This window comes from Drosophila subpulchrella, chromosome 3R (assembly GCF_014743375.2).
Source record: "Drosophila subpulchrella strain 33 F10 #4 breed RU33 chromosome 3R, RU_Dsub_v1.1 Primary Assembly, whole genome shotgun sequence".
In the NCBI taxonomy this organism is placed as follows: domain Eukaryota; kingdom Metazoa; phylum Arthropoda; class Insecta; order Diptera; family Drosophilidae; genus Drosophila; species Drosophila subpulchrella.
The window spans coordinates 5059793-5073290 of NC_050609.1; the positions used below are offsets into that span (position 1 = coordinate 5059793).

General features: G+C 41.5%; 1 protein-coding gene across 4 annotated transcripts in view; it reads right to left on the minus strand.

The window, feature by feature from the left end:
- Nucleotides 1-902: 902 nt before the first annotated feature.
- Nucleotides 903-13498, minus strand: part of LOC119557015 (AF4/FMR2 family member lilli) — a 53316-nt gene continuing 40720 nt past the window's right edge. For 2 of the 4 annotated variants that reach the window (XM_037869552.1, XM_037869576.1), the window contains 2 exons: nt 7302-7964; nt 903-4174 (listed from right to left, as the gene is read on the minus strand). In XM_037869552.1, coding sequence (XP_037725480.1) covers nt 2079-4174; nt 7302-7964 — 2759 coding nt within the window. In that variant the 3' untranslated portion in view covers nt 903-2078. Of the gene's footprint in view, nt 4175-7301; nt 7965-12446; nt 12948-13498 lie in introns of those variants that run through there. The other 2 variants (XM_037869561.1, XM_037869569.1) reach the window with 2 other exon arrangements.

The following is a 13498-nucleotide window of genomic DNA, read 5'->3' on the forward strand; positions in this document are numbered from 1 at the left end:
ATCACAACGTTTAAAATGTCAAAATCGATTCTTTAAATATAATTATTTTTCCTCTGTTTGTGTTTTATAAGCTTCATTATTTTCTTGATGGCACATAAGTTTCACACATTAATTTGTATTTTGGATACTTTGTGACTTATTCTGAACATTACACTAGGCTAAGAAATGACAAACTTTCAATACAAATATATAGATTAATATTATACTCCTTTGGGAAGGGTGTGTTTTATTTCTTTTTCATTTTTGGCACTGCCCTTTACCTATCTGCTATCTATTATACGTTTTTACCTTATTCGGTCCTAATGCTAATTTGTGTCTGATTTAGCGGCTATGCAAAATATATGTATTTTCACCATTATTTTTGCTATAAAATAGATCCGAATTTAAAACATTCTCAAACCATTCGTTACTTTCGTATTTCAGCTATCGTTGCTCTCTACAAATATTTATGTATACATCAACAAATATATTTGTCAGGTGGCACAAGAGTTCCATTTAAGTTTCTGTTTTTCGTGTTTTCTCTACACTTTCTACTTCGTTTCAAGTTCGTTAGGCTGTAATTTTTGAGGCGCCAGACTCATTCAGAATAAGCTGAACATCAAATATCTTATTAAATGTATTCTTATTTTATAGTTATACTGTGTGATTCATAGCCATACGAAAATATATATAGCTAAAAGGTTGTGGGAAAGGTTTGAACAAGGACTGAAAGCTTTTCTTGTACTGAAGGATATTCAATATTTCTATTGTCTAACACCTACGAAACTCTGTACTTTTTATTCGGTCCTTATTGCCAGATACTGCGAACCGAAACCATCTATATATTTAGCATGCACCATTACTTTTTCTTTTTAAGACTTTTTAAAACGAAAAAAACGAAAGTAAAGAGTACACAAATAAAATATGTTTTTTAAAAAATTGTTATATATTTTCAAATGTAAAGTAAACTAATAATATAAAAATTAATTAAACTTAAGATAAACCTTTACAACTAGGAAGAAATTGATTTCTACAGTAGATTGAACATCTATAATTATTTAAAATATAACATAATAAAATTTAATTTTTATTTGCCATTTTGATTTCGAATCAATTAAGGAAGTACACTGGGGCATTTTTCAAATTTAAGTTTCCGTTTTGTTAAACAAGTTTCTTTTCTTTTATAGTTAGCACACGAATTTTTCATTATTCGATTTAAAAGTAATTTTTGTTTTTAACTTATGCAATTTATAATGCTTAGAGGAAAAAATGATATGCTAAGATTTGTGTGCTCAATTGTGTATTCTGTAGGTTAAAACCTAAATCTAAACCTTTAAGATAATAAGTTAATAATTATAATATATATATAATTATTTTAAAATGCAATAAATTAGTGTTTGTGTGTGTGTTTTGTGTTAGCATTTTTAAAAAATGAACATTAGCTAGGCAAAGGCGAAAGGATTATAATTTTTAAAATTATTTCTGGTTAATTGCAGTTATGTAAATGTAAATGTAAGGAAATTAAAATTAATAATTATTACACATGAGATCACAGTATTAGAGACATAAGTTAAATATTTTTTCCCATTTCAATTACATCGAATATAATTAGTAATCATCAATTTGCTTTAGTTAGGCTTTGTATTGGTTAGTAACTCTGTTTTGCTTTGCTTGACCATCCTATCCTGACCATTGTGTGATATTATCTAGGCTAACTGTAGCATATTGTATTGTTCATTACGATTTAATGTCTTGCATAGATTTTGCTGATAGCACAACCCCGATTTTACGACTACAACTCAGTATACATTAAATGATTATTCAGCATCAGCGATTGATTCAACTGGATCCGGAACACCCGGGACTTAGACCATCTTCTCCAGGATTTGGCTGTCCTTGTAGAAGAAGGGCTGGCTGGAATCCTGGCCGAACCACACGTAATTCGATTGCCTGGGACTGGTGAGTGGCGACAGGGTTCCATAGTCCGATGTGAGTTCGAAGGGAAAGGCGTTCTCGTCGAGATCCAGGGCTAGGGCCAGACTAACCTTGTGCCGGGGAGTCTTGGCCTTAGCCGCGCTGGATGCCGAGTTCTCTAGTCTCTACATGCTCGCACTCGAGGTGACTATGGCCAGGTCGGCGGAGTGCAGCAGGTGATGTTGCTGGTACTGCTGATGTTGCTGCAGGCTCAGGTGATGTTGCTCCTGCTGCTGTTGCTGCTGCTGCAGTTGCTGTTGCTGCTGTTGTTGCTGCTGCTGTTGCTGCTGCTGCTGCTGCTGTTGCTGCTGTTCGCCACGCACCTTCTCCTTCTTGATGCGCTGCTTCAAATGCACCTTGGCATGTCGCTTCTTCTCATCGGAACGCGCAAACTTCCTGCCACAAATGTCGCAACTAAATGGCTTTTCCCCGGTGTGGGTGCGAATGTGGGTGGTGAGGTGATCGCTGCGGCTAAAGCTGCGCATGCAAATGCGGCATTGGAAAGGTTTCTGCCCCGTATGGATGCGTATGTGGCGCGTGAGCTCGTCGGAGCGCGAAAACCTACGATCGCAGTTTTCCACGGGACAGGCGTAGGGTCGCTCATGCACGGGTGTCTTGCTGGGGCGGTTGGGATATTTGCGCGGCTTCACGGGCACCAGTTTTAAGGGTACACTACTCTGCTGATAGACCTGGGACAGGATCTCATGTCCCTTGCTGGTGGATGGACTGTATTCCGCCAGTTGCACAGCTGCTGCTGCTGCAGCGGCGGCCGCAGCTGCTGCCGACGAGCTTCCGCCGGATCCAGCCGAATAACCCGTACCATTTGAACTGGGCTGCATATCCGGATAGCTCTCCTGTTTCGGTATTAGAACGCCCAAGGCTGCATTGCTGGAACTGGCGGATGAAGTGGGTCCTGGCAGCACCAAGGTCTGTTGTTGCTGCTGCTGTTGCACCTGTTGCTGCACTTGCTGTTGCACCTGCTGCTGGGCATAATCCGCTGGTGAGTCCAGCCACTGGTACTTTGGCTGCGATCGTACATATTGCTGCTGCAACTGTTGCTCGTGGCTGGTGTGGAGGTCAGCCAGGCCGGCGAATCCGGAGGAGGCTCCGGCGTATGTTGGGGGTGGTTGCTTCAACAGAAGGGGTGTGCAATCCATTGTTAGGCCCAGTAGTTCAGCATGCTGTGCCGCCGCTGCTGCTGCAGCTCTTCCATCGTCGTAGGGTGATGGAGCAGCTCCTGCCGCCTGCTGCTGCTGCTGCTGGTGCTGGTGCTGCTGCTGTTGCTGCTGCTGCTGTTGTTGCATGGTGGCATAGTGAGCGGGCAGGCTGAACAGGGGTGGCTGGAACATGGTCTTATCCGGACTGGGTAGACCCCAACTGTTGCCCAAACTATTCGAGGGCGGTGACATTGGCCCGGCCAAGACGCCCAATTGCGGGGAGGGAAGTTGCTGCTGCTGGTGTTGCTGCTGCTGCTGCTGCTGCTGGGCTGCTGCTGCGGCGGCTGCTGCTGCATTCATTGCGTTGCCTGTGGTGGTGAAAATGCCACGATATGAGATTTTGCTAGCCTGTTGTTGGATGGCATGTTGCTGATAGTGTTGTTGGTGTTGTTGTTGCTGCTGCTGGTGTTGCAATTGCTGTTGTTGGTGTAGCGGCTGTTGTTGTTGGTGTTGCTGCTGTTGTTGTTGTTGCTGTTGTTGTTGTTGGAGTTGTAGCTGACTGTGATGGTGGTGGTGGTGATGATGATGATGGTGATGATTTGGCAATTGTTGTTGTTGGTGTAATATTTGGTGTTGTTGGTATTGATGTTGCGGGGAGCTCATGTGTTGTTGTTGTTGCTGCTGTTGTTGTTGGTGACTGTGGTGGCAATTGCTGTTGTTGCTGGTCGTGTTGTTGTTGTTGTGATGCAGCTGTTGTTGTTGCTGTTGGTGTGATTGTGTGTGGTTGCCCGGCGAGCCAACGCATTCAGTGTTGTTGTTGTTGTTGATGCTTTCGCTGGTGGTTTGTTTGGTTGTTGTTGTAGTTGTTGATGATGATGTGGTGTTGTTGTTGTTGTTGTGTTGTGGGTACATATTACAACTATTATTACTTGATTCTTCCTTGACAATGGCCAAAGCTGGCGGAGTACTGCGCTCCTCTTTCAACGGACTGCAATGCGACAACACGGGACTGGCCACAGATATCACCTGGGGTTCCAAGGAGAGATCCTCGGATTCGATAGAGCCTGGAATTGAAAGATGATGGATATTTTGTTTAATTTAGGTATTACAAATAAGAGGCTATATTACTGTAATTATCACTTAATTGTAGTGGTATAAAGCTTTGTGGTTCCTACACTTACATTTTTTTATTATTATTTATATTTAGGAAATAAAGTTATCTTACATTCCATTTGTCTGACCCAAACAAAACATATATTTTTATTTTTCCAATGAATCAGAAATTATAATGGAAATAATTTTCTTTGTAATCTCAAGAGAAGTTGATACAGAAATTTAGCAGGAATGAGAGTTCTCCTGGGACACTGGATAATATATTTTGGTTCTATAGGAAAGTAAATCATTGCCCTGAATGTCTTGATTGCTGGTGCTGCTAAAGTTGCTGCTGTTTCTGTTGCTGCTGCTGCTGATGTTGCTGTTGCAACGATATCAATCACAGTTCGCTTGAACGGCATTGGCACTGTGGCACTGGGCTGCTGCAGCTGGGCGCGCTTTGATTTCGCGGAAATCGAACGACACGGGAGGTCGGAATCATCGCTCATCGTGCCAGAAGTCCAAGACCAGAAGTGCAGAAGCTGCCGGCGGCAGAAGACCAGAAGACAGTGGGGGCTTGGGGGATTGGGGGCCAGGCAAAAGTGTCGGCGAGAAGACTAATTACGCGGCTACCAGGCCGAGGGAATCTTCTCCAGCGCTCTTATTTTTTTTTTTGTTTTTTGTTTTTGCTGCTCACGATTGTCGTCATTAATGCCGCTCGGACTTGAGCTTTAGCCTGGATATTGATTGAGTTGCAATGCGCCTAATGTGCTGCGACATCAATCTGGTTTTAGAGGGGCAGGAGGCAGTCATGCCTTGAGATTCACAGAAATTTTCGCGATAGCGTTTCTATTGTTCTTTTCCCCGCATATACACACACATATATTTGTAAGCCCCATTAATGCTGTCAGGGCAAATTATGTCCCTCTCCTACCAAAAAAAAATAGAAATAGAAAAATACGACAACAAATTATGTATCATTTCTGACAGACGCATTCTAGTCTGGCCAATATGGAGCCTTTGGCCGGCCATCCTCTTTTTGGCCAACCAACTCGTCCAAGCCCTCGAATCCGAGTGAGACATGGCCAGTTGTTTCGCCAGCTTGCCAAGTTTGGCGATTAAAAGCCGCTCCATCATTGTCATGCAAATTGTTTTAATGGATTTTCATTTGAAAATTGCCCATGTCTATGATTTTAGCCGTTCTTTCTTTTTCGCGTTTGGCCAAAAAGTCCAAGCTGCGTGGGCAGTGGCCAGAATTTATGAGTGACATTTTTTTGGCTTCTGGCTAACATTATATGTAGCTAAAACATATTTTAGCCCAGCTATACGTTAATATATTGTTTTTATGCATTTTCAATGGATCTTTGCGCTCTTTTTCTCTGTGAAAAACGAAAATGTTTTAATTCTTTGGGGTAAAGAGAGCAATTAAACTCAATTGTTTTTGATAGCAGCAGCAAATCTAGTATACTTTATTTGCTTTGCCTTAATTCAATTAGAAATGCAGCTCCATATGTCTGTAGATATATATTGTATGAATGTATATGCCCAAGTCCGATATGGTTTTTTTTTCTGTGGGTCCGCGTATCTTGGGACAGTTGCTAGTGAGAAAATTGCGCTCGAAACATTGACACTGAACGGAAATGTTTAATACATGCGTCGTTGTTGTTGCCTCTAGATTAATTAAGCGACGTTGTTGCCATTTTTATTTATTATTTGTATTATGCAGTCTTAGAAATATGAGAACGCTGCGCGCCGTGAGTATTGCAAAAATTCACTTTTATTTGACTTTAATGAAAAGTGAGCGCAAAAATAAAAATAAAAATGTTATGACATAAATTTTGAGAAGTCTATAAGGTGATATAGCCATTGGGATGTCAACATTTTTATTAATTTATATTTATGTGACCAAAGACGAAAAGTGGCTGTATATAATGTATAAAAACTCTTGGCTGGAGGTTGCTTTAAAAGCCCCATAACTTAATAAAACATTCAAAACGAAATTATTAAGACACAGACAGACGTAAAATCACAAAGTAAATAAGAAACTCAAAACGAAAAACAAGATCAACAAATCAGAAGACGCGCAAATAAAGAAAAAATTGGTACTTGAGCATTTTCGAATGTTTATTTTTGATTTTGAACTTGTTATTCGGGCCAGGCCCAGGGAGAAAAGGTTGATGGAAGGGAAGTCCGGTGAAAGACAAAGCCGAGTTATGTATGTTTGCTGGAGTGGCGCAGAAGTAAGTCAAGATATGGCCTAACATAACGACAGTTTTCTGCGCTCTCCGCTGAGGCTGATTTATGTTGAGACTTAAGACTGACAACGGATTAGTTGCAGACTCCATACGGACCGTGCAACTGGCATTGCTTGCCACTGGTGCAGCATGTGGCAGCTGCAAGCTGCATCCATTAGCAGCAGATAAAGAAACCTCACGGCCCGAGTTTCTCCCAGCCGATGGCGCAGCTAAGCAAAACTCCATAAATGCTTTTCGAGGCTTTTGTGTCCACGATTTATAGGGTGTATTATAATATTGAACTATCGTGGCAGGGAATGCATACACTTTCGCCTCATTTTAAATTATATTGATTTCAGGGTCATACTAAGACTTTTAAAAATATACTACACCTTAAGACACCTTTATGGAACATTTAAAGTACTTTGGTTTTTAAACTTTCAACGTTTTTATAAAATTATTTACAATAGGCTTGTTATTTTAATAAAATTTAAAGTATTTAAAATATTTATTATTATGATTACTTAAGTATCAACTAGTCGAATATAAGAAAGTATATTTCCTAAAAAAAATAGAATGCTATGTGTAACTTTTTTAATACAAATTTAATGGAACTTGTAATATTTTATTTACATTTGTTGTTTAATTTAAAGGAAATGAACGATATTTTTTTTAATTTTTTAAAGTTGCTCTTAATTAATTTCCTTTTTAAGATTAAGATGAATTTTAATGTTGTACTAATTTTTACGTAATTTATAAGACGGAAGATTTTTTCTTTTTTAATATGTTAAAAGATTCTCTTCTTATTTATTTTTTAAAATTTAATATTTCTAAGATTAATATGCTCTTATGAGGGTGTACTCACCAGTAATGGGTGGCGGCTCCACCACGGTGGTGGGTCCGAAGAACGAGGGTATGTCGCTGGACGTGGTCACCGGCGTGTTGAGGTCACCCGGCAGCGCCTCGATCAGCTGCTTGTGGGCCTCCACCTGCTCGACGGCCGAGGAGGCGGGACTGTGCTGGCCACTGGTGTTCAGCAGGCTGAGATGGGAGGCCGAGCTGCGTCCGCTGCTGGCGGTGGCGCTGGGCTGAACGGCCACGTGTCCCGGACTGCCGCCCTGGGTGGGAGTGGCCGTCTGGTTGCGGGCACGGAGCACCGAATTGTTGGCGGACGCGGATGCGGCGGCGGCGGCTGCTGCAGCGGCAGCGGCTGCCGATGCGGTGGTGTAGTGCAGCAGCGAGGACGAGGACGACGAGGAGGCGGCGGAGGAGTTGTGGGAGCTGCTGGTGCTGGCGCCACCGTGGTTGCCACCGAATTGGGCGGGACTCAGGTAGGTGGCCGTCGAGGGACTGCCGCTGCTCTGGGCCGCCGTGCTCGTCTTGAACAGACAGGTGTCGAAGCTCAGCACATTGAAGTGGGCGGCCGCGGCCGTCTCGGTGAGCAGGAATGCGTGATGCGTTGGCGCCACCAGGGTTTCAAGCCCTTCCATGATCATGGCCGCTGATGGAGTTCCAGGGGCTACGCCGCCTGCAATAAAGATGGGGAAATATAGATTATAATTTGGGAAATTTAATTATAAGATACGAAAATTGTCAATATTTTGAAGCACTTGAAAAAAAAATGGAAACCTAAACAAAAAAACAACATTAAAAAAAAAAAGTTTAAATGATCAACAGGCAACATGTTTATCTCCTGTTTCAAATTTTGTTTTTAATAAAATAAATATGTAGAACTGGTGACAATGGAGAAGTCCCTACACAGACATACACTTATAACTCCCTACTCATTATTCCGAAGAAAAATTATATAGTATATTTCATGGTAAATTGAAGATGAAATGTCAAGTGTAATCAAAGTTGGTAACCGCAGATGGAGCCCAAACTCATGCAAAATCATAATGCGAATGCTGCGCACTTTGGCTTTCAATTGATTTGCCACGACAGCTGTTCGATTGCATAACAACCAATCCGTCGATGGGTGAGTGAGTGCTTTCGGGTCATCAAGTGGTGAAATTACTTAACAATTTAATTTGCCATCGAGTTGTCGTCTTCGGAGACTGTCGCAGACTTTCGCCTCCTGCGCCCACGATCGCAGGCAATTAAATTAAGATCGATTAAGCACTTGGCTCAGCCCTGAGAAGTAGAACTGGCCTCTTTCCCATGGAAGTGGTCACATATCACCCAGGTTTGGGGTTTTGCACTGGGGGACCCACATCCCGGGAAGTGGGTCAGGCGGTGACCTTACGCAATCCCACCGCCGCGAACTTATGCAAGTCTCTCAATTAGAGCCTGTCCGGCTAATTTTTCTAAACAAATGTCTCATAAACTTGGCTTATTATTAATTTTGTAGTTTTGCAGTTTTGCCTGTATGTTTATCACGGATAAACTAACCGAAATTGCGATTGCCATCTGCAACGAGTTTCGGCACTGGGTCTGGGTCTTCCCCCACCATTCATTCGATCTGCTCGATGTGGCGTCATCCCAGCTCTCGAGTGTTGTTTTATTTTATTATTATTTTTTCAGTTTTTCCGTTTTTTTTTCTGTGGCGAAGGCTTGACCGCGTTGATTTGCATTACAAGTGCACTTGTGTTGACAGGCAGCTATGCGCCAAAATAACTACCGTGCCACGGCGTATCCGACATTTTACGAAGAGGCAGCCGCAGCTCGCCGCTTTTGGCACTTTTGCTTTTTTATTTACATTTGATTTCACGCATAATTTCCATGGCAAAGTGCACTCGACGAGACGTTCGGCGAGTGAAATTACATTCAAAACTGTAGGCCGCCGACTGAACCACAGATTCATGCTCAGTTTCAGATTCAGATACGGATACAGATACAGATAGACACACAGCATGTAGAGATACTTTTAGTTGTGTGTTGAGCCAGCGCGTGCTGTGCCTGTGCCTGAGCCTTTTGTGTTTTGTTCATTCATAAAATTATGCGCCCGAGTCAATAATTTTTACAGTCGATCAAAGATTTGTATCTTTTTCTTCTCTTGCCACATGAATCATCCGCGGGCGGCCGAAATGTGTATAAAATCCAATACCTCGAATCGAACCTCTCAAAGTCTGAAAACTGGTTGGAGAGCATCGAAGCCACTTCCACCTCTTTGGACTTCTTGGCCCGGTCTTTGTCTTCCCCTGTGGTTCTTAATAACTTGGCTAACAATTGACACTCCCTTAAAAAAAGAAAAAAATCAAGAAAAACCAACAACGGCCAGGCAAAGCTGTTGATTATCTACAGTGGCAACTGGCTAAGAAAATTACTACTGCTGGGCTTGACAAAAAAGCTTGATAGGAAACATTACTTCTACCGACTACAATCGTTATAAAAATCTCCTAGGGCTTATATTTTCCTGTGCAGACTTTTCCACTCTACGTTCATCTTAGCCAATCGCCACTGTTCCGTTTATGTATATTGTAAATCTTGTCTCCGGCCCGGATCCCCTGACTTCTTTCACTCTGCATATTTTTGCATAGCATTTTTCCTGATTTTGTTTTTAGTGTAGTAGGACAGACAACACACGTCAAGATCTCTTTGCCATGAATGAATATTGGCAGTGGCTGTGCGCCAGAGTGAGATGGATATCCGAAAGATACATTTAACGGCTCGATGAGGAAGAGGTAAGGCGGAGAGAAAAAAAAGCGTCGAGCATGAAAAAATTGTTATGTTGATATTATTTTAATTAAGTTTTGCCAAACCGGTTGCAGCTGTCGCTGCTCTAGCCATTTCCATAGATAGTTCCTCTTGGGGTTCTATATGCTCTTTTATCTTTTTTCTTTTCTTATTTTTTTTTATTTCGCCCCAGTCGAGAGTGTTAACAATTCGATAGATGGGCGCCAATTTGTTTGCTTTGGCAAATGAGGAGGGGATATGGACAGGCCATGGCAGGCTGACCCCCAGACCCCGGTTTTTTGACCATTTGTTTTCATTGGCAGCATTGTGAAGACCTCATTGAGGATTAAATGTTGAGACGTGCTAAGCGACCTTTGGCTACTTAACGGCTCCAAAAATAAACTACAAGTTTGTTGTCTTGGGAGATCTTGTGCAATACTATCCGGTGCTCAAGTATCGCCAGATTTGCATTCCCAACCTTGGCATCTCAATTAATAATAACAATAATAATAAAAGTTTTTTGTTTTGGTTTATTATCTTTGGTTATAAATATGAAAAGAAATTGGAGAAACGTTTAAAGGAGAAGGGATGGCGATCATTAGTCAAGTGTGTGAGTGTGCTGGTGTGTGAGGAGTAAGAGTATCTTGCAGATACATAGATAGAAAACATGCAAGTTGCATGCGACACGGAGCCAAAACGAAACGATGATGGAATGGCCGGGCGGCAACAAAGTCCATCATTCACACAGCGGGAGCAGTGGGAACCCCACCCATCCGTATCCCCATCCATATCCCCATCCTCCTCCCTTCACCAGGAGTGTCCAACAAGTTAACATGGACAACATGAAAATGTATCTTTTGCCGCCGTCTTTTGCATGCGTAACACTTTGTCACACTTTTCATGCCAACAGCTCTGGTTGCCTGTTTTTCCCTCCTCATGAGAACAATTAATGAAAATAAACAGCCGCGGGCCAGACAACAACAACAACAACAACAACACCACACCACACCGAATATGTATATTTTTATAAAGATTTTTTTTGTTCGAAATCATTTTAGTGGGCACTTAAATGAAAATTTTCTTGTTTGACTTGGCAGACAAAAACGCATAACGAAAAACAAAAAAACTCCCGACGGCAACTTCATGCATTTGGCCACTTAAAGTGGTAGATCCAAAGGAGGGGGTATGTCAAAGTGCCATTTGGCAACTGCGGCAAGTGTTAAATGAACTCTACGACCCAGCAACGCACGTCGGCACCTTTTGTTTTGATCTCATAATTAATTTCCCAAATACGAAAATTGACGAAAAGTGATGGAAAAGCTTTAAAAATTGATAAATGATCTTTTGCTTTTCCATTCCGCGCGTTTTCGTTATGGGAGGTTGCATGTAAATCATTTTGCTAATTGTTTTTCCATTTCGTATGCACTGTGGCTGTGGCATTAAAAAGCGCCACTAGGAAATGCATTAGCGGGAAAAGTTTTTGGGCGTTACGGGGGCGGACCTCTGGGGATATAAGTTTATGTAAATTTGGGGAATGCAGACGGACCAAAAATTTGCCATCAAATTGTAAACATCTGAGCTGAGCAGATTGCTATTTTAATTGAGCGCTAAGTGTATGACAATAATTTAATTTCAAAAACTGCAAATGGCTAATGCAGATACAGATACAGATAGACTTGTGCTCGGCTACATAAATTTAGGAATACATAGTTGCAGTCGTAAATTTTGCCGCTTGGCTGTGCCTGCTCACAGGTGCTATCTAAATAACGTGCAGAAATTTTTATTATGCGTTAAATGAATTTTTATATCTTTCAACTAAATCTGGGAAAAGAAAATACGCCGACTGGCAAGAGGAGGCAAGGGTTGTTGATTTTTCTATATATTTTTGGGACTATTATTGCAACAAGTTTATAGGCTAAAAGAAAACAAAATCAAGGAACTAATTTATTTTTTCACAATGAGAATCTAATAAGAATTTTTGTTTTAAAATGAATGTTCTATGAAACACACTAATTGTATACCTAAGGAATTCTTTTTTAAAATATTTTAGATATATAAATAATTTTCAACAAACAAATGAAACACTTTTATAAAACTTATTTAAAAGACACCTTGAATCTCAATCAAATGCCAATAAAAATTCTGAAAAAATGTTTCTTCCTCTAACATTGAATTTCCAATTTGACGCGGCACACATAAATCAGCATCCAAATTTATGCTCTCTTAGCGTTCTTATAAATTAAATTTGTTGGCCAATAATTCAGGCAAGCTCACAGCGAACATATGTCATTTTATTAAAAAAGTGAATAAAATGTAAGATATTTTATGTGACAACCTAGACAGAACACATCACGAAAACAGTTTCCTTTTGCATCACTGCTAAACAAACACCCACCTGGATCGCAATGGCACTTGCAGAAGAATTCAAAGGGATTTTCCTTTGGCTTTTTTTGTGTAGCCCTCTCGGCTTTTCGTCGCTCTAAGACGGTCTAAATAATTTTCACTGTCAGCTGCACGAAAGTCTCGGTCGTTCTCACTGCGGGGCAAAAATCAATAAAGCACTGCTCGTGTAATCATCTTATGGGGCTGTGGGCTTTTTTCATTCATGCCGTCGCCAACTGCCGCAATATCCTTTCACTTTTACTTGAGTTTTAGTTTAATAATGGAGCATTATTTATTTCTATTTGTTTTTATTGGCACTGCTCTTTCGCTGTATCACTGCACAAAACGATTTGTTATTTTCTTATTTTTCTTTTGTTTAGAATTTTCCAATAGATATCAACCGTTTGAATATCTATATAAATGTTTGCTTTAGATTTGCTTTCTTGATTTCTTGCTAGCTTGCTTGCTTGCTGGCTTGCTTTTTAGTTTCTTCTATTCCAACCGTCGCGTTTGCTTGTCCGAACACAACTGAGGCACGAGATGCGCCCTCTTTCGGTTTTTATGAATGAAACTCAACATCGCGGCTCGCTCACGCATACCGATGCATCGTCGGGCGCCAGTTTCATCGTTATATGTGCCCCTTCTCGAGCGGCACGCGCCTCACAGTCGAAATCGAAAAAAACCCGCTCTCGGGCGGGGAAATCGTAACGCTCACCGACGTCATATATCTCTAGCATACTTATATAGGTGTGTGTATGGTATAGCCGGCCGGTTTTGGGGCCCGATGTCGATCCAATCGTAGGTCTGGTTGCCTCCTACGCTGCAGCCATTTTCATCGCGCACGCGCACTCCAGCCAATCAACAGTTTGCCAGGCCTTTTCGCCGTGGTGAGTTTCTCTCTCTCTCTCTCTCTCGAATTCGAATTCGACTTCTCTCCGGTCTCGCTTGAGGTAAAAATAATACAACAGGTACTACGAACCCATTCCCCTAACCCGTCCCCCCAAAAGTTTAAGCATATACCTCTCGGTATCCATCGATTGTGTGCGCTTGTGTGAGACTTTTAGC